General features: G+C 62.2%; 2 protein-coding genes across 2 annotated transcripts; both read left to right on the top strand.

Moving 5' to 3' along the window:
- The first annotated feature begins 5253 nt into the window (after positions 1–5253).
- On the top strand, positions 5254–12856 carry LOC308631704 (phosphatidylinositol 3,4,5-trisphosphate-dependent Rac exchanger 1 protein-like). Its single transcript, XM_081263154.1, has 8 exons — positions 5254–5732; positions 5816–5906; positions 7695–7823; positions 8043–8084; positions 8969–9189; positions 10493–10592; positions 12145–12288; positions 12378–12856. Exons 1-8 carry the CDS (start codon positions 5670–5672, stop codon positions 12635–12637), a joined length of 1050 nt encoding a protein of 349 aa, XP_081119280.1. The 5' UTR covers positions 5254–5669; the 3' UTR covers positions 12638–12856.
- Positions 12857–14104: 1248 nt separating this feature from the next.
- LOC308631707 (phosphatidylinositol 3,4,5-trisphosphate-dependent Rac exchanger 1 protein-like) lies at positions 14105–17993 on the top strand. The gene is made up of 4 exons (XM_081263157.1): positions 14105–14518; positions 15683–15785; positions 15971–16038; positions 17318–17993. Exons 1-4 carry the CDS (start codon positions 14388–14390, stop codon positions 17358–17360), a joined length of 345 nt encoding a protein of 114 aa, XP_081119283.1. The 5' UTR covers positions 14105–14387; the 3' UTR covers positions 17361–17993.
- The last annotated feature ends 7211 nt before the right edge of the window (positions 17994–25204 follow it).

Here is a 25204-nt window from a genome sequence, read left to right as displayed (position 1 = left end):
TGGGATCCCTCTCCCCGGGTCTCCATGGGACTGTTGCCTGGTTGACCCGGCCCAGGCCCAGGGCTGAGCTGGGGCGAGCAGGCGCAGGTCGCTGGTGACAGCCCTTTCTCCTTCGGGGCCACCTCGCCCCCTCCCTCCCCACCTTCAGCCCCTCCCCGCTGGCTCTGTCCCACACCCCCCCAGGGCCAGGCCACGGTCACCTCTCAATGGCACACGGCACCCCTCTGCCTGGTTCCCTGCTCTGCATCACCCCTGAGATCCCGTTCCCCCAGGAATGGGACTGCTCTCCCCCACACCCCGAGCTGGAGGCTCAGCTATAAGGTATCCAAATGGCAGCCGGGTGCTGTGGCGCACACCTGGGGTCCCAGAGACTCAGGAGCCCGAGGCAGGAGGCTCGCAGGTTTGAGGCCAGCCTCGGCAATGCAGTGAGACCCTCAGCAACCCTGTGAGACCCTGTCTCAAAGCGAAAACCAGAAAGGGCTCGGGGGGTGGGCTCGCTCCCCAGGAAAAGCAAAACAGAATAGAGCAACCAGAACACCGGTGGCCCTGAGCCTCTGCCTCCCGACTGCTCCCTCTAGGAGCGGACAGGTGGCAGCTCCCTCAGGTGGGCTTGTGCCTGCTTGTCCCCCGTCCCTCCTTTTAATCATCAGACATTGCGCCTCACGGAGGAGGGAGGCGATTTCTCTGTGCTGAGCCCCAGAACAGTGCTGCAGAAGGACCGTGGTCCACCCACACGGGAGGACGAGGGGCCCTGTCTGAGGACGGAGGGTGCTCCAGCGAGGGGTGGTGCTCCAGGCAAGGGGTGGGTGTGCCTGCCCGTCGCCGTCCTGTGCACCCTGCTCTCTCTCCTGGGGGTAGAAGGAGCAGATGCGAGAGTTGCTGTGTGTACACCCTGTGCACCTGGCCCATCCTGCATGCACCTGGCCCGCCCTGTGTATACCTGGCACATCCCCACGTGCACCCAGCCCACCCCCTATGTGCACCTGGCCCACCCTATATGCACCTGTACACGTGGGGTTCGCAGACTCTGGAGGCCCTGAGAAGACCCTGGCTGAGATTCGCATGGTGGTGGCAGGAGCAGGATGCAGGAGTGGGACGTGGGGGCAGCAGGCAGGTGGCGGTGGTGGTGGTGGTGGGGACGCAGGGGCGGTGGCGGAGGACGCTTGGGTGGCGGTGGGGACATGGGGTGGGCCGGCTGGGAAAGAGCCTTTTCCTGTTTTCGGGTTTGTACTCCTGACTTCTGAGTGAATGTGTTAAAGTTTGAGGGTTAAGTTGCTTAGGAAAAAAAGGATGAGACATTAGGAGAGGTGGATTGTCGCCCGCCAGGGACTGTGGGTGGCAGTGAGGGGGAAGCTGGCCCGTGTCATTCTCTTGGGTCTCTTCAGTCCCCCACGGAAGGTGCAGCTGGTGCAGGGTGGGGGGGCGTCCCTGGCTCGGGTGTCAGCAGAGTCAGTTTCCCTGTCCCTGGACCATTGCCTCGTGGGCCCTGGGGGGTCAGCCCGTCCCTCCCGGGCGCTGACTGTCGTTGTCTCCACAGGCCTTCCTGCACCGCATCCGGCAGAACGCGGCGGACTCCATGGAGAAGGGGCTCACGGACGAGAACGTCAAGGTGGGACGCAGAGCTGCCCCCCCCCCCCCCCCGTGGAGGGTCTGCTGCTGGCCATGCTGGGAGGGCAGGTCACCTGCTGGCCCTGGCTTGGTGCTCCCTACCCTTCTCCCATGTCCCTGGAGGACTCCCGGGGCTGTGAGCGGCTGGCTCGGTCCTGCTCCAGTGCGGGACCCTCCCTGGCCCCGCGGCCCCCGTCTCCCAGCTGCCTGGGTCTGGCGCCGGCTCCGACCAGCAGAAAGTCCTTTCCCAAGGGCCCTGGGAGCCCAGCTCCTGCAGCTGCCTCCCGCCCGGGCTGGGCAGCAGGGTCAGGGGCCGGGGAGTGGTCAGGCAGCTCTGTCTTGGCAGAGGCTCAGGAGGCCGAGGAGGAGATCAATGGCCTTCTGTGTGGCACGGGGCCTCCCGCGGGCCTGGCTCTGATGTGACCTTGCTCTCTGGGAAGCCGCTGCGCAGTCCCTGGGACGGTAAGGCCCTGGTCTGAGGGGACCGTGGGCATCTGAGGTCCCAGCCACGTGGCCAAGGAAGATGCCCGCCCCCTCCAGGTGTCCCTGCTCGACTGGACGGGGACCTCGATGGCTCTGAGATCACATTGTGCCTAGGAGAGCTGAGGCTCACGGTGGCCCGGGGACGGCTGGGGGGAGTGTTGGGGTCCCTCTCCAGGTCCCCTCCTTAGCCTTCTCCCTCGGCACACTGCTGAGCATGGCGGGGGTTGGGTCTGTCTGTGGCATGCTGTGGTGACTTCACGTCCCGTCTCCGAGTGTTAAGACCCTGCTCTCCGTGAGGGCGAACCGCCCTGCAGTGAAGGCCCAGGGCTGTGTGCCACCGGCCCAGGCGGAGGCAGGAGCATCCTTGTCCCTCTACACAGTCCTCCCTCTCAGAGTGCACACTGGCTCCTGACGCCATCGGTTGGCGTCGCCTGTCCTTTCGGGTCCGGGTCTTACCTTCACGTCGCCTGGGAGCTGCCCTTGGTCTGTGTGGGGCCCGTGATTTTTCATGGCTCTGTAATACTTCACACAGCCCTCCTCCAGGTTGGGTGTGCGCACTGTTGCAGTTGCTGGCTGTCGTGACTGTGCAGGCGGCTTTCGGGTGGACGTTCTCATTTCCTTTGGGTTCACGCTCCAGCCCTTCCTTACAGTCACCGAGGGCCTTAGGAGTGGGGTCAGCCCGTGAGCGGACGCGCTGGAGGGACCCGGCACTGCGGGCTGGGGCTGCCACAGCCACTTCCCGTGACGGGCGCCCCGGGCACCCCCACCATGGGGGTGGGACTCCTCTGCTCCCTGCAGTATCCTCTGGGTCTCTGAGCCCGGCACACAGTAGGTGCTCAGAAGATGCCGGAGGGAGCAAGACTGCTGCCTGTGCTCATTTCCACACTGGGGTTTGAGCGGAGGGAGCACCTTGCTTGCTCAGCACTTAGACTGACAAAGACACTTGTGCAATAAACAGAAGGAAAATGGAATTTGTGAAGTTTAGATCAGAAAGAGCTTTCCTGGTCCTTTCCGGAGACCTCTACAGTTGCCAGTTTATATCACCACCTAAAAAGTCTCTGTTCCCACCAGCATAGACAGGAGGGGCCATTTTTGGTGCTGTTTTACACAAACAGGCCCCTAGTGGAACCTGTTCGGCACCTGGATTCCCCTCCCTGCCACACACTTAAAATCTATATGAGGATACGATGGGATTCTGTGTGTGTGTGTATCCACAGGTTCTTTTTTCAAGTGCATAGTATTCCTGCCTGTGGAATGTATCTTACTATAATGTGATTAGCTGGTTCCTACAGGTGGATATTTGTTCCCAATTTTTTTGTTAATGCCAGTGAGGCTGCAGCACAGTCACTTGGCTGAGCCCCCAGACTCCCATCTGGGCACTGTGGACACTGGTGCCTGAACGTCTCTGTTCTGTGCCCCACAGTGGCATGCCTGGTCTGTGACTGCAAACACCAGTAGCACTCTCCTCTTTGTCCCACAGTTTGTGACAGCCCAAAACATCCCCAGAGGTGCCAGATGTATGTCTCCTGGGGGCAAAAGTCCTCTAGCTGGAAATGACTGAGAGGCTACATTTTACAGTGTGGAATTACTGGGTCAGGTTGCATTTCACCCTCTGGGTGGAGGTGAGGGAGCAGGTGGCCCCACGTGGGGTGTCTGCATGGCAGGTTCCAGACCCCCAGACCGCGTTTCCTCCCTGTGTTGGTGTGGACACGTGCCAATCAGTCCTGGGGCTGGCGCGCACTGGCATGTGGGTGTGACGGGCCAGGGTGACACCCTTGCCCCTGGGGCTTGCTGGCACATGGCACTGGGGTGCTGGTCCCTCACCCGCAGGCTGGGGGTGAGCTGGCTGACATGACGTGACCGTGACGTGACCGTGATGACCATGACGACCTTAGCTCTGGGCCGGTCTCTGCCCATGCACACAGGCTGCCTGCTCGCGCCCACCTTCTCGGGGCGGCCGGGCCAGCGGGAGAGCTCCCGTCTCCCTGCAGGCTCTGGTGCTCGGAGCGCTGTCTCCTCGGGCGCGTGGCTTTCCCTGGGCCCTGCTGACGCGGGGGCCTCTGCTTGCTCACAGATCCTCTTCTCCAACATCGAGGACATCCTGGAGGTGCACAAGGACTTCCTGGCCGCCTTGGAGTGCTGCCTGCACCCGGAGCCGCAGTCTCAGCATGAGCTCGGCAACGTGTTCCTCAGATTCGTGAGTACCTGCCCAGTGCGAACCCTGCCCAGCACCCCTGGCCGGTGCCCCTGCAGGCCCATCTGGGAGGCGGGCCGTGGTGGGCTGCTCCTCCCAGGCACAGTGGGCAGCGGGTGGCCCCTCTCTACTTCCTGAGGGATGTGGCCTCTTGCTGAGTGGCTGTGCCCTGAGGTCCCATAGCCAGCTGGCTGAGAGCCCCTCTGCCACAGAGTGGCCAACAGACGTAGCCAGCGGCCGAGAGCACAGATTGGCCCAGACACACTGGGTTTGAACCAGGCTTGGCCACCCACTGGCCAGAAGGGCACCAGGTGCCTAGTGCTGCTTGGGCCGCAGGTCAGAGAGGCTGGGCTGTCCTCCTGGGCACTGTGGGGCTGGGCAGCCGCAGGCTCAGCTCTCCATACCTCCTGTTCTGTGTGCTGTGGGGCGTGGCGTGCAGGGCTGGGTCACCTTCTGGGGAAAGCATGAGGGTTCGTCCCTCTGGGGCCAGCAGCCGAGGCTCACGTCCCTTCAGTGCTGACCAGCCAGGGACCGCGGTGTCACTGCACACTGAGGCCTTTGTCTCCCACTGTCCAGCACAGGGAGCGAGGGTCCTGCTGCCCAGGCTGGGGTTGGGGGGCAGGGAGGAGTCACTTGAGGTGAAGCCCTGGGAGCTGGCCAGCCCTGTGCCCGTGTCCCGTGAGTGGCAGCTGGGGGAGGGCATTGGAGGAGGTGGCACTGGGCTTGGCCGTGACATGGTGGCCCGGCTGAGAGCGGAGTAGCTGACTTTAGCAGGAAGGGGGCGGCTCTGCAGGTGCGTGCGCGGCTCGTCTCCTGCCCGGATCCCTCCCACTCTCAGCCACGGCCTCCTGCTGCCCAGGCCGCCCCCCTGCACCCCGTTACTGCTGTGTCCTGCCAGAGGACGTCTCTGCATAAAAACTTGCCCCCATCATGTGGCAGAAGAAAAGAAGGCCCAGGCAGGCGGACTGTGTGGCTGGGCTCTAATGTCTCATGATAGAAGATCAGGCCATTGAAATATGTCCCCAGAGGGGTTCAGTGGAGCTGACTTCACTGGAACAGGGGCTGTGACTCTGTGGGGCTGGGATCCAGGTCTTTGTCCTCAGTGCCCTCATTTGTGGAGTGGGAATGACAACAGCTTGCCATCTGGGGGGTGTTTGTGCTTCTTGCCCATTTTTTAGATGAAGAAACAGAAGCTCAGAGAGGTCCAGGGATTTGCCCAGTGACTCAGCTGGGGCCTGAGTCTGGCAGGCTACATGTCCCCTGTGGGTCTAGGGCTCTATAGCCGTGTGGCCTCCTTGAGAAGAGGTTGGGGAGGAGCGGGGTGGGGCAGCAATGACTGACAGCCACGCTCTGTCTTCTGCCAGGGGACGAGCTGCCCTGTGACATGCGCATCCCATCGGACAAGCAGGACAAGCTCCATGGCTGCCTGGAGCACCTCTTCAACCAGGTCGGCCTAGTCCCAGCCTGGTGTGGCCCTGGGTCCTCGAAGCCCCCTGGCCGCCACGCTCACCGGGGGCTTCTTGTCTCCAGGTGGACGCCATCAACACGCTGCTCATGGGGCCGGTGATGGGCAGGGCCTTCGAGGAGACCAGGCATTTCCCCATGGAGCACAGTCTCCAAGGTGGGGGTACCCGGTGGGAGCAGGCTGGATGCTGGGCACACACCCCTGCTGCGTGGCTCTGGCTGGTCCAGGCTGGCAGACTCCTGCCTGAGGGCCACATCAGCCCACAGCCTGCTTTCGCTCAGAATCTGTCTCCACTGTCATCCTTATATTTTAAAGTTTCGTAAAAGCCAAACAACAAGGTCTGTGTGGTAGAAGCTGTAGGAGCTGCAAAGCCTGACCTGGCTCTCTACAGGGACAATTGGTGTCCTGGGGTTGGTCCCTGGGTCCCCTGGGCCTGCCCATTTGTGACACGAGGGACAGCCTGGAGTGCACTTCCTGTCTGTCTCCGCTCCCCTCATCACACTTTCCAGCCTTGTGACTTTGCTGCGGAGTTTATTATTGATGTGACTTTTGTTTTGTTAATGGCATCTCCTGCAGAGTATGGTGGTGCAGGCCTGTGGTCCTAGTGACTCAGGAGGCTGAGGCAGGAGGACCTCAAGCTTGAGATCAGCCTTGGTAATTTAGCAAAACCCTGTCTCAAAGAAAAAAAAAAAAGGACTGGGGATGTAGCTCAGTGGTAAAGGGCTGGTGGTTCAATTCCCCAGTACCTAAGTGAATGAACAAATAGGTTTTGAAAAGGTATCTTCCTTTTGGAGATTGAATTTTAAAAGGATCTTATTAAAATGCCCCCATAGGAAGAGCCAGTGTAGTAGGCCATATATTGATGATAAGCCACAGTGATCAACTTAATGGGAAAGCCACAGTGTCATCCCACTGCCGTCAGGTGGGCACTGCTCCCTGCCCGGGGCCTCTGCTGCTCTTCAGGAGAGGGCTGTGTGAGAGAAGAGTTAAGGCCTCACCAGCACCAAACCGAGGCTTTCCTCTGCAATGATTGAGATGAAAAGAATTGGCATTTCTTATGTCCTCCTGCCTTTCATCCCACTAACCCCCCCACCATCTGTCCGTCCCCAGCTGCCAGTCCATCTGTGCAGCTATGCAGCAGGTAAATAGTTCCCTAGAGCCAGCTTGTGCCAGGCCTTGTGCTGGGTGCTGGTGACCCTGAGCCCGATGGGACACTGCTGACCTCACGGGCTCCCAGCTGTGTGCAGGAGACGGGAATGTGGACAGCCTCTGCCTCCAGGGGAGCATTGGGTCTGCTCAGCTGTCCCTCCCGCTGTGTCAATCCCCTCTCCAGGGGTGAACCTCAAGGAGAAACAGCAGAGAGGGCCCCAAGCCACAAAGACCTCAGAGACCCGGGAAGAGGCCAAGGGAACAGGGGCCTGCGTCTGCCTGGCCTTTGGCCTGTTAGGGCCACATTCAGGTCCCAGTTCTCCCACTACCCAGTGTGACTTTAGGCAAGTGACTTGCCTGGGCTTCCCCCTCTGTTTAGGGAAGGGTTAGAACGAGGTCACAACTCATGTGCCTGCTTAGTTGGTTGTGGCATGAAGACCTGTGCCTGAGAAGAAGGCTTCTGTGGCTACCGGGTCCAGATCTGGGAGCAAAGAGTGCTGTGATTGATTGGTGCTGTCTCCACTGGATTGTCTGTGGCTGTGGATCCTGGCCCCCGACTGGCAGGAAGGGTGCTGAGATGGATCCGTGGTGTCTGCGATGGGAGTGGCATGTGAAGTGGAAGCACACTGACCATGCATTTGTCCTCCAAGGCCTGGATTACATCCTAGAGCCTGCTGCTCCCCGGATCTAGGTTATAAGCTTTGGAATCTGGTGACAGGGCATGGGCTTTTGTGCCACTGTTCTCCAAAGCCACCTCCGTCCCTTCCCGGCCCTCATGCCGCTTTCCTGCCCCAGAGTTCAAACAGAAAGAAGAGTGTATGGTCCGTGGCCGGAGCTTGATCCAGATCAGCATCCAGGAGGACCCCTGGAACCTGCCCAGCTCCATCAAGACCCTGGTGGACAACATCCAGAGATACGTGGAAGGTCTGCGGGCAGGGAGGGTCATGGGGGGCCTGTGGCCTTGGGCTGGGTCTGGAGTGCAGCAGGGTCCTGTTGGGGCCCACCTCTGTGCCCCTTCCCCTGTGTGCTCAGGGAAGGGGAGAGGAGTGGCTGCACGCTGTCAGCTGAGTGGCCTCCCCGGGCCGGCTCTCCTGTCGCCTGCCAGCCCCCCTTAGCCGCCTCCTCCTCTCCGTCCTCCTTCAGATGGGAAGAACCAGCTGCTCCTGGCCTTGCTGAGGTGCACAGGTGAGGGCTCTGCGGGGCAGCCGTGAGTGCATGGGCCCAGGGGTATGCGGCGAGGCCTGCCTGGCTGTGGGCGTCCATGAGGACAGCCTGGGGGGCCTCTTCTGTGGCCAGGGTGATTTTTTCTTGGCCCATCAGGATCTGCACTGGGGAAGGCGACCCTTTGGCCTCCTGCCCCTCTAAGACTTGCACCTTGTGTCCAAGGGACAAGTCTCAGTCCCTGGAGCTGGGAGCCCTGTCTTGGGCCACCTGCTTCCTGGGTGATTATGACGAGGACACAGGATAGAGGGCGGAGGGCGAGGGAGGCTGCTTGTCAGTAGGCTCCAGACCCAGCAGACGGTGGAGGCCGGAGCTGCAGGTGGGGTGGGCCACGTTTGTCCACCTTTGTCCCTCCCTTCTTCTCAGAAATTTGTAGTCAAGGGAGGATCCAGGTCAAAATAGGCAGCTGCACGCAGCTGGCCAGATGTTGAGGGTAATTCCTCTCAGCAGCTGAGACCTGCAGCCTCTTTGCCTCAGGCGGGGCGGGGTGGTAGAGGGGCGGGGCAGCAGGAGAACCCGGTTCTCAAAAGCGCCGGTGGAGCTCGGTGGCACAGCCGCACCACTGGCACACAGCCGGCCAGGCCGAGAAGTACTGCATCCCAGAGAGATGGCCAGGGACGGGCCTGGATAGTGGCCAGGAACCCACAGGCCCACCTGCTTGGTCGGGGGAGCAGCAGCTTTTGGGTGAGGTGGCTTGCTCACGGAGGGGGGAGTTCTGTGGACCTGGCTTTTGGCCCCAAGAAAACTTTTGGCCAGTTCGCCCCATGCAGGGTCTGTGGGGGGCTCGGGGCCAGGGGTGGTGCAGCCTGCTGCCAGCACCTGCCCAGAGGCCTGTCTGTCCATCACAGACACCGAGCTGCAGCTGTGCAGGGACACCATCTTCTGCCAGGCCCTGGTGGCCGCCGTGTGCACCTTCTCCGAGCAGCTGCTGGCGGCCCTCAGCTACCGCTACAACAACAACGGCGAGTACGAGGAGAGCAGCCGGGACGCCAGCCGCAAGTGGCTGGAGCAGGTGGCCGCCACCGGGGTCCTGCTGCACTGCCAGTCCCTGCTGGCGCCAGCCGCAGTGGTGAGTGGGCAGAGGAGGAAGGGAGGCCCCCCAGCCTGTGTCCCCTGCAGTTGGCTCCCAGGGCCCCGCTGTTCACACAGCAGGTGTTTATTGAGCACCTACCATGTACTGCTGTTAGGAACTGGGGCCTTACGTCCTGGTGGGAGGGAGACACACATAGGTAAAAGACATGGCGTAGACCATGGTGCTCAAGCTAGGCGGTTTTGCCCCAGGGGACACTGGCAACATCTGGAGACATTTTTAGTTATAGCAGTTGAAATATCCAGGAGTAGTGTCTCTGGCACTTGGTGTGTGGAGGCCAGAGATGCTCCTCAGTGTCCTACAACAGTCCCAGGACAAATACCTGCAGTGCTGGGTGGCTCTGGTGGCCAAGGCCCAGCCGCTGGCTGGTGGGAAGTGTGGCCTCGGAGCGCCCTCTGCTGGGCAGAAGTCTGCTCTCACCGGACTCAGAAAGGCTGCCTGGGCACCAGCCCTCATGTCTTGGAGCCACATGCTAGTCCCTGTCCGTTTGGTCTCTGACGTCGCGAGGCACCAGACTGCTGGGGTCCACAGCTCACCTTCCAGCCGGGGAGGCAGATGAGAAGACACAACGGAAGGCTGGGGGGAGAGGCAGGGAGTGGAGGCCATGGCGTCCTTGGGGATCTGTGGTCAGAGCTGGCCGTGTTGAAGCGGTGACTTTGAGCCAGTAGACAGGAACAGCCTGGGGCAGAGGGAGCAGCTGTGGCCCCAGGAGCAGGGAGGCGGTGGGAGGTGAGGTGCGTGGGCTGGGTCTGCAGGGCTGGGCCTCGCTCTGGGCAGGAGGCTCGCGGGTTGGAGGCAGGTGAGAGACAGGATGTGGGTTCAAGTTAGACAAAGGTAACAGCACGGGGAGAGGGGGGTTGTTTGGGGGAGGGTAAGGGGGAACTGTGGGGTCCTCCTGGGACGTGGACCCCCCTGGAGTGGTGGCTGGGAAGTTGGGGGGCTCTGGAGCGTGTTTTGATGGTGGGTCCCAGGGCTTGGTCATGGCTGTGTATGGGGCAAGGGGAGAGAGAATCGGGTGGGTGGGGCCTGCTGGAGGGGCAGGAGGTGGTGGGTTAGCTTTGGAATGGTTGTTCATGACCGTTGGTGCAGGGAAGGGCCACTCAGCAAGTCAGAGCCAGATGGGTTCTGACCCTGGGGGAGCAGGACAAGCTGTAGGCAGAGCACACGCAGGACCGGTGGGAGGAGCCCGCTGTGTAGCACGTGGCCTAGATTCGGACCCCAGCTTGTCCAGGGAAAGCTTGAGGTGGGTGGCACCCGAGGTCCCTCATGTGTCTTCTTGCAGAAGGAGGAACGCACCATGCTGGAGGACATCTGGGTGACCCTGTCGGAGCTGGACAACGTCAGCTTCTCCTTCAAGCAGCTGGATGAGAACTACGTGGCCAGTGAGTGACTCCCCGCCACTGTGGGTGTCAGGACGCTGAGGCGGCAGGAGCGTGTGGGGCCACCTGGCCTCCCGTGCGAGCAGGCCAGCTGCCCGAGCCTCACTCCCCAGCTGGAGTCTGAGAGCTGAATTGCAGCACATGTGGAAAAGGGGTTCTTCCACATCAGCCAGCTGCCCCACCACCCGTGAAAGACCCACGAGCGATTCTCATTCAGATCCCACCCTCAGATCCCATTCAGATCGCCCCTCTTTGTGGGGAAGAATTAAGATTCTTAGGGACTAAGGCCGTGATTACCTGAGGTTCCTTGGTCCTGTCTTCCTCCCTCTGCCCTGCCCATCCCCCTGCCCACCTGCCCACCCACTCGCACCACCCACCCCAGACACATCCGCAGCAGGGAGCACTCGGTACTTGCCAGCCAGAGACAGGCTCTGGGCCACGGTGCTGGGCAGCATGACCACAGCTTCTGCCCTCCCCGTGGTGGTCTCACCCTGGGTCACCTGGGGACATCAGAGATGCCGATCCCAGTCGCTGGCTGCTGTGGGTCAGTTGGGGCCTGGGTAGGGGTCCCGGGGGAGCGCAGGTGACCTCCTGCTGAGGCCGAGAACCCTGTGGGTGCTTCCTGCGCGGCTCTGCTGGGCCCTGGGGACCCCGCCCAGACCTCCACCTCGGGAACTCAGGGGTGGAACAGGGCGCCCATGTGCCACGTGCTCTCCCCAGGACTCCAGAGCTCATGGGCCCTTTCACTTCACTTCATAAAAAGCCCCCTGAGACAGCTTTTTCCCAAGTGCCACCCCCTTGAAATGGCTGTGTGTCTGGGCTGTGTGTCTGGGCTCTCGGGGACATCCATCCTCCCCTTCAGGGACCAGCTCTGACCTCCTTGGGACAGTACCGTCCCTGCTGAGGATGCAGACTGCTGCCTAGGGGCCAGTTTGAGTTGGCTGTGGTGCTGCCTGTCGTGGGCCGAGCTGGGCTCCGGGAGAAGCCCTGGTCCACCAGTGACACCTGCAGGCGCAGCCGGGGTCCCCAGGGCCGCACTCTGCCCCCCTGCCCGCAGCTCTTCCTCATGGGGGTGAATGAGATGCAGGTCCTGTTGGAGGGCAGCTTTTGCCAGGTGGGGCCCTGAGTGACCAGCAAAGGGTGACAGGAGCACCCTAGGGCTCTGAAGACACCCGGCTGGTTCCCCTGCCGGGCAGTCAGTGTCGGGGCCAAGAATAAAGCAGTGGCAACCAGCAGCTGTCGAGGGTGTCCAAGAGGCAGGTCACAGGCGGCTCCGCGGGGTGGGGCTCTCTGAAGCGCCCTGCGGGGTGGGAGTCTGAGGCGCTCTCTAGGCTGGGGAACGGGGGTCACAGGATGCAACTCTGGCGTGAGTGGACATGGAAGTCCCAGGGTGCCACCTGAGGCTGGGAAGAAGGGGGTCTGGGGTTATCCCCCTGGAGTGGGCCGACAGGGAGGCACTGGGATGTCACTCTGGCACCTGGGGAAGGGAGATGTGAAGCTCCTGTAGCAGGGGGCAGGGCCCTGCGGTGAGCCTGTCTGGCCTTGTCCTCCGCAGACACCAATGTCTCTTACCACATCGAGGGCGGCCGGCAGGCCCTGAGGGTGGTCTTCTACCTCGACAGCTACCACTTCTCCAAGCTGCCCTCCCGCCTGGAGAGCGGGGCCAGCCTCCGCCTGCACACCGTGCTTTTCACGAAAGGTGAGCTGCGGCTATGGGGGACCGCAGGGGCCGAGCCAAGGCCACCAAGCACTGGGGACCCAGCCCCTCCCTCCCTCCTCTCCCTTCAGCTCTGGAGAACGTGGAGGGGCCGTCTCCTGCGGGCAGCCAGGCAGCAGAGGACCTGCAGCAGGAAGTCAATGCCCAGTCCCTGGAGAAGGTCCAGCAGTACTACCGCAAGCTCAGGTGTGTGCCTGGGGCTGTGCTGGGGCCAGGGTTCAGAGAGCTGCCACAGGGCGTGGACACAGCAGTGCCGGGCAGACCCTCTGCGGGAGGAGTGGGCCAGACGCCCCTTTCTGGGGCACCTGCTCTGTGCGGGGCCTTTGCATGAGAGTCCAATGGCGGTGCGCACAGTAGTTCATGCTAACTCATTTTCCAGATGAGGAAACTGGGACCCAGGGGCATACACAGTGTGCCCAAGGTCACACAGCCAACAGTCTGGCTTCAAAGCAGGTCCTTTCTGCTGAGCAGAGCTGCCTGTCCACTCTGCGTGGGGACCGGAGCTGAGATGGGTGCTGAGATTCAAGGGCCTTGAGAGGGGCGTGGCCCCTGAGCCTCTGTCCTGGTCACACCTGCAGGGAGAAGTGGAGGGAACAGATTTTGCTGGGAGCAAGCACGTGTCCAGGGGAGCAGCTCCCACGTCCTTAGCAGCCTCAACCGTGGCCCTCCGAGTCCTGCCTTGGTGACAAAGGGTGGCTGAGAATTAGGAGATGGCAGGTCCAGTGTCAGGGCCTCCTCCCCTGGGGCCTGGTTGGCCACTTGCTGTCGTCCACCTGCTCCACAAGCGCGTCTTTCACCTGTGGCTTCTACTCCCTTCCACGGCCCAGTGGAGACCGCCTGGTTCCCAAGGCTTAGGTGCCTGTGGGTTGGCCCTTGAGAGGAACCTCTGTGGCCCAGTGAGCGGCGCCCAGGGCCAGGCGGGGACGGGCTCAGGGAGGAGGAGCAGGTCTGGGCGGCAGCAGGGTGGGCGGGGGCCGTTGAGGACAGCACTTGGGGGGCTGTCAGGGAGCCCTGAGGGTGGCCTCCTCCTGGGAGACCACAGCCCTGCAGCTGTGGCTGGGGGTGGCCCCTCTCAGCCTCTCTCTCCCTCAGGGTGTTTTACCTGGAGCGGTCTAACCTGCCCACGGACACCAGCACCACCGCCATGAAGATAGACCAGGTGCGTCCCCCCTGCAGCTGGGCCGGGTGGGGCTCCCGGGGTCAGGATTCAGCGGGGCCTGAGGGACCACTTGGCCCACCTGGGAGTCCCCAGGTGGTTTCTGCTCACTGGTGGCCTGCTCCTCTCTGCTCTCGTGGTAACTGCGGGTCTCTCTGGGGCCGGCGCCCTTGGAGAGGTGGACCCACGCCGGGTGGGCCTGGGTCCTCTTTTTCCTTCACATTGATGTGGGCACTTAGAAATCAAGAGATCTCCTCAGAACAAGGGAGGCTTCCAGCTGTTTTGAAAAGTGGACAGGTGTGAGGCCTCCTGGGGGCTCCTCCCCACAGGCTGGCCTGTGCGGGGCGGGGCTAACCAGGGCCACCGGCCTGTCGGCCCCTGCTGACAGTGTCTGTGGCCGGCCTTCCCGGCTTGTGCAGGCCTCACCCCGGCGTGGCGTTCTGGCCTTGGGGCTGGAAGCTGCCCTGGGAGATGCTGGGCACCGCGCTGTGGGATGCGTGGCCGGCAGGATCTCGCCATGGCACAGGAAGACTGAGCCACCTTTACCTCCACGCGGTGGCTGGGGGTCTGGGACAGCAGGGAGGGCTCTTCCTCAGGAGGGGTCTGGAGGGCACGAGCGAGGCACTGTTTGTGCTCAGAGACGCCCTGGGCCTGAAGAGGCCGGGCCGGGGGTGAGACCTGAAGTACGGGGCGAACACCGAATGCCAACTGCAGGGTAGCGGGGAGCCACAGATTGCTCTTGAGCAGAGGTCATGGAAACCTTGGAGAGGGCGCTGGGGGGACAGGTGCAGGGACCTCTGGATGAGGAGGAGATGGGGAGGCAGGCCAGAGGCCCTCGGCTGTGCCCCGAGCGTCCCCATTGTATCTGTCCCACGCCTTGCAGCTGATCCGCCCCATCAACGCCCTGGACGAGCACTGCCGCCTCATGAAGTCCTTGGTGCACCCCAAACCTGGGGCCGGCGGGAGCTTCGGTGCCAGCCTCATCCCCGTCTCCTCGGAGCTCTGCTACCGCCTGGGGGCCTGTCAGATGGCCCTGTGTGGCACCGGCATGCAGAGGTAGGCCAGAGACGGCTGGGCCTCGGGGTCAGGGCGGCTGGGCCCGAGGCCTGGTCCTCCACTGCTTGCCGGTCTGGGGCAGGGCCTCGGCGCTCTGGCCGCAGGTTGCTGTGAGATGTGGCAGCAGTGGAGGGTGGCAGGGCTGCGGGTGTCCTGGAGCCGGGCTCGGGAGCAGGAGGCGGGTGCCGGGCTCCTGAGCCTGCCATCCGCGAGGGAACGGTGTCGCACACCTCCTCGGGATGCGCTGGTCTCTTGGCCTTGCTGGACACTTCTGCCTTCTGTCCCCACCCTTGTGTTGGCCCCAGGGAGGAAGACCGCCCCTCTCCAGTGGGCCCTTCCAGGCCCCCTCGTCCCCCCACTCAGGTGCCTCCCGCTCACCAGGGCCTCTGTTTGCTGCCCGCCCCCCCCCCCAGGCAGGGTCCCGTGAGGTCAGGGGCCGTGTCACTCTCTGCCGTAGCCCACCACCTAGCCCCGTGTCCGGCACTGATAGGCACTGATGGACAGGCGTCCAGTTGTGTCCCATCAAGGGAGGAGGGCGCCCTGCGAGCTGGGCACTGCCAGGTGTCTGCGCCCACGGGCTCATTTCCTCCCGGCTGAGCCGGTGTGGAAGGGCTCATTCAGGGGCTCTCAGCCAGGGGCAGTTCTGCTCCCCAGGGGACATTGGCAGTGTCTGGGGACTGGCATCTAGTGGTGGGGCCAGGTGCTCTCCGTGTCCTGCAGTGCGTGGGACAGCCCTCTTTCTGGTCCCCACGTCAATGACACATTCGTCTTGATTCTCAGGAAACTGGGGTGTGCAGAGATGGACTGTCTGTCCCGGGTCCCGGAGTGAAGGGCGCAGGGTGGGGTTCCAGCCGCAGGCCCGGTGCCGAGCCACTTCTGACCTGATAGGGTCTGAGCCACGTGGCTGTGCTGGGGGCCACTGAGCAGAGGCCAGGCCGGAGGAGTCCCCTCGGTCAGCCCTCAGCTCACTGAGAGCCCCCAGGCCCTGCCTGGCAGCAGTGACCTGCCGAGGGGTGGCAGCTGCCAGGAGGAGGAGGGCAGGTGGGGGAGGTCAGCCCGGAGAGGACGCAGGGCGGAGGTGGGCCGCGCAGCCACACGGGGTGACGGCACTGGAGGTGGGGCCTGGCGGTGGGAGCCGCTGCCCACGCCCTCTCCCACCCGCAGGAGCACCCTGAGCATGTCCCTGGAGCAGGCGGCTATCCTGGCGCGGAGCCACGGGCTGCTGCCCAAGTGCATCATGCAGGCGATGGACCTCATGCGGAAGCAGGTGGGCCTCGGCAGTGCTCCGGGCTGGGGCCCAGGGGAGCTGCCTGCTCCCTGTGTGTGGGAGGCCACCTGGGCCTGCGCGCCCTCAGCCCAGACCTAGCCCACCTGGGAGCCCCCCACCCGCAGCCAGGTGCCCCTGCCTGTCCCCACTCCTCCAGGCCCCAGACTGACACTCTTACCTTCCAGGGCCCCAGAGTAGAGATTCTGGCCAAAAACCTCCGAGTCAAGGATCAGATGCCCCAGGGCGCTCCGCGGTGAGTGGCCCCTGCCCTGTCTCCTCCAGGGGGCCTTCAGCCTGGCAGACCCCTGGGCTCTGCCAGGGCCCCATCTGGCTTTTGAGGACCCTGCTTTGGGAGAGACGAGTCTGGCTCAGTCTGTAACCTCACGAGGATCTGCTTCTCCTGGAGCCCTGGAAAGGGTCCCTAAAGGTCCCAAGTGAGCGGCGGGTGGCTGCTGGGGGGACCTGGTCAGTCTGCCCTCCCGTCCTCCACCCCACCGTCTCTCGGTGGCACTGAGCCCTGTGCAGCCCCTGGGACCTGGGCTCACTGGGCCAGACCCTGTCCCCCGCCCACCCTGCCCAGTTCCTTCTCCGCGTCTGCCCACGGTGTTCAATAGCTTCCCATCTAGAAACAGCTTGGATACTGCTGAAGTCGTGCAGTGTCCCCGCACGCCCTGGGGGCCACTCCCCCAGTGACGCTGTCTTCCGTGACCCCAGCATGTGACCGGGCCAGGCCGCTGCCCTTGGTGGTGCTCCAGGGTCCCACACGGCTCGTCACCCTCAGCTCTTTTCCTGATACTCTTTGGGCGGTTCCCCGCCCCAGGTTCCCGGCCCATCTTCCCATGGGGACCCATTTGACCCAAACAGCTATGCTGAGAGCAAGGTCCTGCTGTGGTCCCCAGCTGGCAGGTGGGGGTGCTGAGGTCCAGGGAAGTTAAGCATCTCGTCCAAGGTCACTCAGCTAGGAGATGGCAGAGCCACCGAACCCAGGCCCAGCCCTGTCCCCGGAGCCTCTGGGGCCTGGCTTTCCCGTACTGTGGTGGCCTGCTGCCCGTTGCTCCCGCTCTGCGGTCAGGACTCCTCGTGGCCCATCTGACCTCCTGTCCTGTCGGAGAGCCAGCAGCCGCACCCCCCTCAGGTGCAGGCTCGGCTCCGAGCCCTCTCTGCACCCTGCTGCATCTGGGTCCCGGGGTCTGCGGAGGGAGGAGCTCCGGTAGAGACCGGGTCTCGCTAGTGGCCGCAGGTGCAGAAGGGCACCCCACGCCCCACACACCCGTGTCTGAACACACAGGTCTGCTCACAAAGACACGCCTGTGTCTGTAAACACCTGCTGGCCTCTGGGGGACAGATGTGGCCCCGGAGGGGACCGGGCAGCTGGAGAAGGTGTGGCATGTCCACGTGTTCACGCTCTGTCTCTTGATTCCTGCCAAGTGGTGTCCTCTGGGTGTGCATCACCTATAAGGTCAACAAAGTGGCGGGGGAGTGCTGAAGGGCCTCTGGGGTCCCACTCATCCTCTCTCTCCTGCCCCTACCAGCCTCTACCGCCTCTGCCAGCCTCCAGTGGACGGAGACCTCTGAACACCACGGGTCACCGCTCAGCTGCGCCCACGGAGCCGCAGAGTGAGGGGACCCAGAAGGCCATGCCACAGGCAGCAAAGATGTCCCGAGGCTCCTGCCCAGCTGTCCCTGGCCAGCTCCCTGCACTGCTGCGAGGACAGGGCCTACTCGGCCATGACTGCCCACCACCCTGGGCCGCACATTCTCCACCCTGGGCACCGGGCTCCAGGGCTTGTGGAGCTCACGGTGCAGCCAGGCTCCGGACTCCATCCCAGTCCTAGGGACAGTGTCAAGGTGCTGGCCCGGGAGGCCTGCGGACAGCTCCCTCGGGATGGCGCCACTGCACTTTGAACCCGGGCTCCCTCCAGGCCACATCCCAGGGCCCGCGCCGTCTCCGCCCGAGCTTCCTGCACACCCCTAACCTTACTAACCGGCTCGGTGGACTCAGGGCACCCAGCCTCAGCCAGGAAGGAGAGAGGGACAGGTGCAGCTCCTGCCACCGGAGGACACGCAAGAGCCACACCAGCTAATGACGTCACTCACCGCCATCGGAACTGGAGCCGCCAGCCCTGGGCCGAGACGCACTCGGACTTATTTATATGGCGTGACGTCTCTGGTGTTTTATTTTATTTTTTGTGGTCGTTGCCGTCTTTGAGATTTTTTCTAAGGTTGTATAATTATATATTTGACATTTTACGTTTCAAAGAAGGGCATATTGTCTAACAGGGACCAATGTGAGGTAGTATTGCAGTTTTACCCAGTTCTACTAAAAAAGAAAAACTAAATTATTGAAAATTTTAAGAACACTAGTGTGTCCTCTGTTTTAGAGTTGGGGTGGCAGGGTGTCCCGGTCTCCACAGGTGCCTGCTGCCCACCCTGCTTCTCCAGCGTTGACTCGGGGTTAGAACTTTCTAGATGGTGGCTGCAAAGGCTTGAGAGGTGGCAGAGCTGCGGAGGGAGGCGGGGAGCCGGGGGCCACCGAGGGGCCTCCTGCACCGGACACTGCGTGGCACCTCGGGTGGACTTTATTTTTTTGATGTTAACTTCTCAGAGCAGGGCATCTGGGACTCTGAAGCCACCTGCCCTTGTGGGCAGAGGGACCCACAGAGGACCCTCAGCAGGCTGTCCCTGGCGTCGGCATCTGCGGGAAGCACGGGGAGGGGGGGGTGTCTTGTCACTCTCGCCACCCTGGCTGGCTGGGAGAGTGGGTGTGGGCTGCTACTGGGCACCCTGGTCCCCGCCGTCCCCAGAGGCCACCCCCTCTTGTCACCGTGCACAGGCCCACCAGAGGTGGCTTTGTTGCCACATCTTGCTGCAGGTTAAAGCCCAGGGCGCGCCTCAGCCCTGTTAAGGGAGCTAAGGGCCCCTGGGGCGGCCATTGCACACTGGTTTTCTTGAATGTCCGGGCTCCTCTCCTCACAGTCGCGATGGGCTTTTAGTACCATTAAAACCAGTTGATGACACAAAAGAGGCGGCTGCGGCCTGCCTGGTCTGTGGCACGTGGCCTGGGGTGGCTCTGACCTCTGATGGCCGCACAGGATGGTTGGGAGCTCTGTGCCGGGTCCTCCACCCGGTGCCTCAGGTTTCTCCTGGTCACAGGGACAGAGTGGCTTCCTTGCCGGGCACGGCGGGGATGGTCTGAGATGCCACGGGGCTTGTGACTCGCTGGTAGCGGTGCATGATGGGTCTTGGGTGGGTTTTCCCTGTGTTTAGGACCGGACCTGGGGTTTCCGTGATGTAGAAGATGGTGACTGCCATCTCCCCGGCAGCTGGCTGCCCCCTGCTGGCGCCTTAGGTGCCAGAGTCTTAGGAAGGTCTGAGGGACAGCACCCGGTCGTCCTGCGCCCCAGCCTGCAGGGCCACTGGATCCGAGCAGGAGTGGAGCTGAAGCTCAGCGCGGGCGGGGTGGGCTCCCGCCGGGGTCCAGGCTGACCCTCCGGGCCCATTCCCGAGGGCCCCATCCGGCCCCTTCCAGGGTATCCTTGTGTCTTTCAACTGAGGTTCCAAAAGACTCGATGCTGTGACAGCATTTGGGACTTTGGGATCTGGGGTGTTGTGATGGATCGATTCTTTAGAATTATCTGAGCCAGTTTCTGGACCCAGAGAAACTCAGGGACGACTGTCACCCCCAGCTGGAGTCGGGGTCAGCGGGGAGGACTCGGCGCCTTCCTTCGGGCAGACGCTGCCACAGGAAGGACGGGTTTCAGCCTGGACACTGCCTGGGGCCTGCAGAGAAGGGCTGGATGGGCAGCCTGGGGCCCGCTGGGGCTTGGCGGGGTTGGGGGGATGGGCCCACTTCCCTCTTAGACATGCCCTTCCAGTGCTCAGCAGGACAGAGGGCTTCCAGGGCCCGGGGCCTTCTTAAAGGAGACTAGAGGACCCCTGGCGGGCCCTGGCAGGACCTGGAGTAGGAGTGTCCCCGCCCGCTGCCTGGCACCCAGATGTGGTGTGGACCTTTATTTATCAGCTGGTGGATTTCACTCCTGAACCCTGATGTGTTTTCTTGGCAGTAGGTGCCCTGGTCACCTGGTCCACCTTCCTGCCAGGCCACGTGCAGTGGGTGAGGAACAGCTGCTGCCTGTAGCAGGGTCCCAGTGCTTCAGGTCCCCCAGTCCCTGGGGCCTGGCTCCCATTGACAGGACCTCTGGCACTTCACCTTCGAGGTCCTAGGCTTTGGAGTTGCCTGTCCCTGCCAGCCAGGGCAGGAGCTGGTGGCCAGGAGTCACCGCTCGTCAACAGTGAACCAGGGCAGGTGCAGCCCAGGGAGAGGCCTCTCGGGTCCTGTGTTCCTGCGTCCCTGGCGTCCAGGCCCCCGAGGCCTGAACCTGCAGGCTGCTGTCTGAACTGTCAAGTGCAGGTGATGTGGACAGGGTCCCTCAGGAAGCCAGAGTGGACGGATATGTTGGCCACTGCATGATTTTATGTAATCATAACTGTTTATGGGGTTCGCAGCCAGGAAGAGCACCCCGGGAGCCAGCCCACCCATCCTGTGTGTGTGGCCAAGCACCAGCCCAGAGCCGGCCACCAGGGATCTTGCTGAAGGAGAGGAAGGCCCAGCCGTCAGTGCTGGGAGCAGCCAGAGCGTGTACCGCTGACCATGGCTCTGGCCTGGCCGTGGCCAGGAGGTCCTGTCTGATACCTTTGAGGTCAGAACCCTGGCCTGGCTCCCGGACCCGACAGCCTGCCGTGCTCACTGAGTGGCCATCTCCAGGCGGTCACCGTGCTCAGAGCCTTTCCCCTCCACCTCCCTCTGCAGTGCTGGGTGTCCCATGGGCTAGGCCCTCAGTGGCTTCCCGGAGGCGTGTGGCGCCCAGCCTGTCCAGCAGAGGGTGCCAGGGACCATGTTGTGCCCGGAGTTGAGGTTCCTGAGCTCCTGGCCTGGCACCAGGTTTCAGGCCTTAGGCTGGCTCCTGGGTGCACATTGGGGACAGGGCCAGCCAGCAGGCAGCGCGGGGGCCATTTGGACAACGGGCACTGGCCCTCCTGGGAGCTCAGGTGACCGTCTGCCTCGGCTTCTGTTTGCTTCGCCTTTGCTGTTTCTTTTCTCAGCTTTGCTGTGTCCCTGACCTGCGGGGATCGTGACTGTGACTTGTGTTCTGTCCCTCTCTCTCTCGGTGACCCTCCTCCTCTCTGTGTCTTCCCCCTGCCGAGTGGATCTGAGATGGGGCGAATGGCCCTGTGACTGAGAAGAGCGGTCCTCCGAAGGCTGTGGCCCGGCACCCACGATTGCCAAGGCGCCCCAAGTCCCTCTCAGGGGACCATGGCTACGTGGGAGCTGTGGCCACCAGGTGGCGCTGTGGGGCAGGCCGTCCTGGCTCCTGGGGACTGTGGTGAGGCAGAGGACTGAGCTGCAGGAGGCCCCTGCACCCTGGTCCCCTGTCCTCGTCCCCTCGACTGTCCGAGGCTGCCGCAGGACAGCAGGGTGTTGGAGGAAGGGCCCCGCAGGCTGTGGGTCCCCCCACCTGTGAAGAGAGGCTGCGATCCAAGAGGAATTCTCCTCTGGCCACCTGGCCCCTCCCCGACTCCTCTGAAGGAGCGGTGGGGACATTTGGGATCACTCCCGTGTGCTGAGTGCTGTGTGTCTGTCCGACTCTGCTGGGCAGGCGCCACCTTATCAGCCTCTTGCCACCCCTCTGAGGGGCCCCCTCTAGGATGAGCAGGAAATGGGTTCAGAGGGTTTAGTGACTTACCTGAGGTCACACAGCCGGCAAGTGGAGCCCCTGTGTGGCTCCGGGTCTGAGGGAGCAGCTTCACGTTTGGCAAATCAGAAGCAGGGTGGCCACAGGGTTTCCATGGACCAGGAGCACCCCAGGAAAGAGCCGACTGTGTCCTGGAACCTGCAGGAAGGGGGAGGGGGAAGGGTTGGATAGTCGCTGTCCCAGAGAGAGGGGGGAAGGTGGTCAGCCGGGAAGCAGACGGAGCCTCACTGCCTCGTGTCACAGCACGGCCTCAGGGCCTTCCACGTGCTGTTCCCGTGGCTTGAAACACTCTTCCCCGGGCCTCTGGCTTCACTCCCTCATGTTTTTCAGGTGGGCCTAAAGTTGCCCTGTCCATCCATTCCTGATACCCTCTCCCCTCAACGTGTTTTGTTCTTCGTAGCATTTCCTGCTGTCTGATAGAGCATGCGCACGCGCGTGCGCAAGCGCGCGCGCGCGCGCGCACACACACACACACACACACACACACACACACACCCTGTCTCTTGGTATCGTGTGCCTCCTGAGGTTTCTGTCAGGAAGAGACCATTCACCATGAAGTGACACAGCCAATGGGGGCCCTTACCAGAGCCTGTGCCGTGCAGTTTGGACTTTCAGCCTGTAAAACTGTGAGCTGAATTAACCTCTTTTCTTCAAAAGTATCCTGCCTCGGGTATTTTGTTACGGTAAGGAAAAGCTGACTGATGCCCCCTGACAGGAGTGTGTCCTCACCCCACGTTCTAGCCATCAAGGTTTTGCAGAAATCTAAACGTGATTCTAGGTCTGGCCCTTCCCTTACCCTCCCTGGCTTCATTCAACAACTATTTATCAAGGGCTCACTATGCACCAGCTTCTGTTCTAGGCCTAAAGCCACACTCTTGAGGCCCCTGGAGTTCATATTCTGCTACAAGAAGACAGATTTTATTTGTATCAACATGTGGAATGGCAGCTGGCATAAATACAGCAAGTTAAATACAGTAGGTGAGAGCCCAGGGACAGATGTGTGAGCCACTCTGATTGGTGATCGTGGAAGGCCTTTCTGGGGCAGACCCTAGAATGGGGACCAAAGGAGAAGAGATCCATGGAGAGATCTGGTTCCAGGTAGAAGCACCAGTGCAAAGGCCCTGAGGTTGGAGGTGTGAGGAGGCCACGGCAGCTGGAGCAGTGGAGGGGAGAAGGAGGTGACCTTGGAGGGGCAGGGACCACAGCACGCAGGTGACCTGTGCACTTGGGATTTTATGCCTAGAAACCATTGGTAGGTTCTGAGCAAAGCCAGGCAACTTCCTCCTCTGTGCGACCGAGCAGTTCTGCCCTGCCCCCGGGCCTGCCATGTGGGGGCTTTTAGAAACGTGCAGAAAGCACCCCCTGGAGCCAAAGTGGCGCTGCAACCCTTTAGTTCTGGGACCTGTTGGGCTTCTTCTGTGGTGTTTTATGAAACGTGTGGCCTTACGATGACACAGGTGAGGTTTCTGTTCTCTGCAGCAGCGCTGGTGACTCCAGAGCAGGGCTTCGGAGAGCTCGAGGGACCAGCAGGTGACCCAGGAGGCCCTGCAGCCTCCAGGACTGGAGTGGGGGGGAGGGGACTTCTGTAGTCCTGGGTCACCACTGCGTGGCACCCACAGGCCACCAGGGAGCTGGGTCTCGTCCCAGAGGAAACCAAACAGCAGTCACACTGCTTGAGCCTGATGTGTTTGGTGACAGCTTCCCCACAGCTCGCTGGGCCTTGTCCCCACGCAGGGACTGCAGAGCCAGGCCAGGAGCTCATGGACCTTGGATCCGGGGCTGCTGGGGCTGCGGTGTCCCCTCCTCACTCCCCGGGCCCGCCCCCTGCTCCTGAACCCCCAGACCTGCCTGGGCGGCAGGTGCAGCCCAGGAGGTGACCCGGGGGACGGGCTGGCTTCAGGGTGGTGCACAGGGACCTGCGGGCAGGGGGCCTGTGTGGCCTCAGGCCCTGCTCTTGCTCTCGAAATGCTGGTAACTTCTGAACGTGGGGCCTGCGTTTTTATTCTACTCTGGGCCCCACACACTCTAGAGGTGGACTCACGCGGGAGAGGCCATTTCAGGACCACGTCCCTGTGCCTGTGGTTGGTGGAGGGTGACCCACTTTTTGATTGACTGTGAGGTATTTTTACACGTCACACATCCACGGAGTGCAGCTTCCCATTCTCGTGGCCGTGCGTGGGTTGAGTTACACGGGTCACGTGTTCATGTGTGATGCTAAGTCTCTGGGGAGTGCTGAGGAGTGGCACGCTGGGTCAATGGTGGCTCCGTCCCAGTTTTCTGAGGAATCTCCACTGCTTTCCAGGGCGGTTGACCAGTTTGCAGTCCCAGCAGCCGTGTGCGAGTGTGCCTTTCCCCACATCCTCGCCAGCGCTCATTGGTACTTGTCTTCCTGATGGCTGCCGTTCTGACTGCAGTGAGACGGGGTCTCCGTGGCGCCGTGACCTGCATTTCTCTCATTGCCAGAGCATTTTCTCACATGTCTGTTGATCAGTCGTATTTCTTCTTCTGTGAAGTGTCTGTGGCTCCTTTGCCCACTCGTGGATTGGGTCTTTCTCCTTTCTGGTGTGAAGTGTTCTGAGGTCTTTGTGTTCCTGGGCAGTCCTGCTCTACCCGAGGTGCAGCTGGTCAAGATCCTCTCCGGTTCTGGAGGCTCGCTCTCCCCACGTTCTCGATTCTTCCCTTCACTGTGAAGAAGCTTGTGAGTTTGGCGAAATCCCATTTATTCTTTGCTGATTTTCCTTCGTGTGCTTTGGGGGTCTGATTGGGGAAGTTGGTTCCCGAGCCACATGATGGAGACTTAGGGCCACTCTTCCTTCCAGGAGGCCCAGGGTCCTTGTTGACCCCCTTCTCACCAATCAGATGCAGGAGTCCGGCGCTAGGGATTCTGGGAAAATCTTCTCTGTCTCATCAGGAGGGATCTTGCTGGGTGCTCCCTCCTCAGGCCTCGTTCCCTCCTTCTGGCCACCTCCCCCTGCTGCCAGCACCATGGTTTGACCGGAATGTTCCAGTCTCCTGGGCCCCCCAGCTCTCACCCTCACCCCCAGGGGCAGCCAGAGACGCTGTGAGGATGGCGGTCAGGCCAGGTCCTACCTCTGCTCAGAACCCCAGGGACTTCCGCCCCCTCCACGGAAGCTGAAGACCCCGGCCCTCCCCTGCAGGACCCTGCCTCCCACCCACTCACCCTCCCGTGCTCCGGCTGGGTCTGTGCTGGTGGCAGGCGCAGAGCCTCTGGGCCACAAGGGCATGAGGGGAATCCAGCCTCCACCTCCCAGGGAGCAGGTGGCCCCTGTCCCAGTGCCATGTGGGGACGGGGTGTGGTGTTAACTGAACACCTACTAAGTGCTGGGCACGCTGTTCAAGGCTCTGACCAGTGCTGGGCTCCTGTACCTGCTCAGGGGACGCTGCCATGGTCATTCTGTCCTACAGGTTCTCTGGGACTCCAGGGGACTCTGCCTCATTTGGAGGGGACTGGAAAGTCTGTTGTGACAGGGAGGCCCACCCTGACAGGCTGGGGCCCTGGGGACAAATGGCATCCATTTACTTTACCAGGAGCATTTATCTGCGTTTCCACCTCAAAGCTCCAGGGAGAGGGGTGAGGAGGCTGCTCCCCAATAACCTGATTTCATGGAGGAGCTAATTAGGCGGAATCAGGGGGGTGGACCCCAG

This window comes from Spermophilus citellus (genome assembly GCF_964194105.1).
Source record: "Spermophilus citellus genome assembly, chromosome: 12".
In the NCBI taxonomy this organism is placed as follows: domain Eukaryota; kingdom Metazoa; phylum Chordata; class Mammalia; order Rodentia; family Sciuridae; genus Spermophilus; species Spermophilus citellus.
Note: the sequence above shows the minus strand (reverse complement) of the source record. Positions and strands in the feature narration are given on the sequence as shown.

What these genes read in the sequence shown, in the direction of transcription:
- LOC308631704 (XM_081263154.1), top strand. Translation starts at nt 5,670, where the DNA reads ATGCGCATCCCATCGGACAAGCAGGACAAGCTCCATGGCTGCCTGGAG. An exon ending in GGCCTTGCTGAGGTGCACAG is followed by an intron (nt 8,085 to 8,968) that starts GTGAGGGCTCTG and finishes TGTCCATCACAG; the next exon opens with ACACCGAGCTGCAGCTGTGC. An exon ending in GGATGAGAACTACGTGGCCA is followed by an intron (nt 10,593 to 12,144) that starts GTGAGTGACTCC and finishes TGTCCTCCGCAG; the next exon opens with ACACCAATGTCTCTTACCAC.
- LOC308631707 (XM_081263157.1), top strand. Translation starts at nt 14,388, where the DNA reads ATGAAGTCCTTGGTGCACCCCAAACCTGGGGCCGGCGGGAGCTTCGGT. An exon ending in TGTGGCACCGGCATGCAGAG is followed by an intron (nt 14,519 to 15,682) that starts GTAGGCCAGAGA and finishes TCCCACCCGCAG; the next exon opens with GAGCACCCTGAGCATGTCCC. An exon ending in TGGACCTCATGCGGAAGCAG is followed by an intron (nt 15,786 to 15,970) that starts GTGGGCCTCGGC and finishes CTTACCTTCCAG; the next exon opens with GGCCCCAGAGTAGAGATTCT.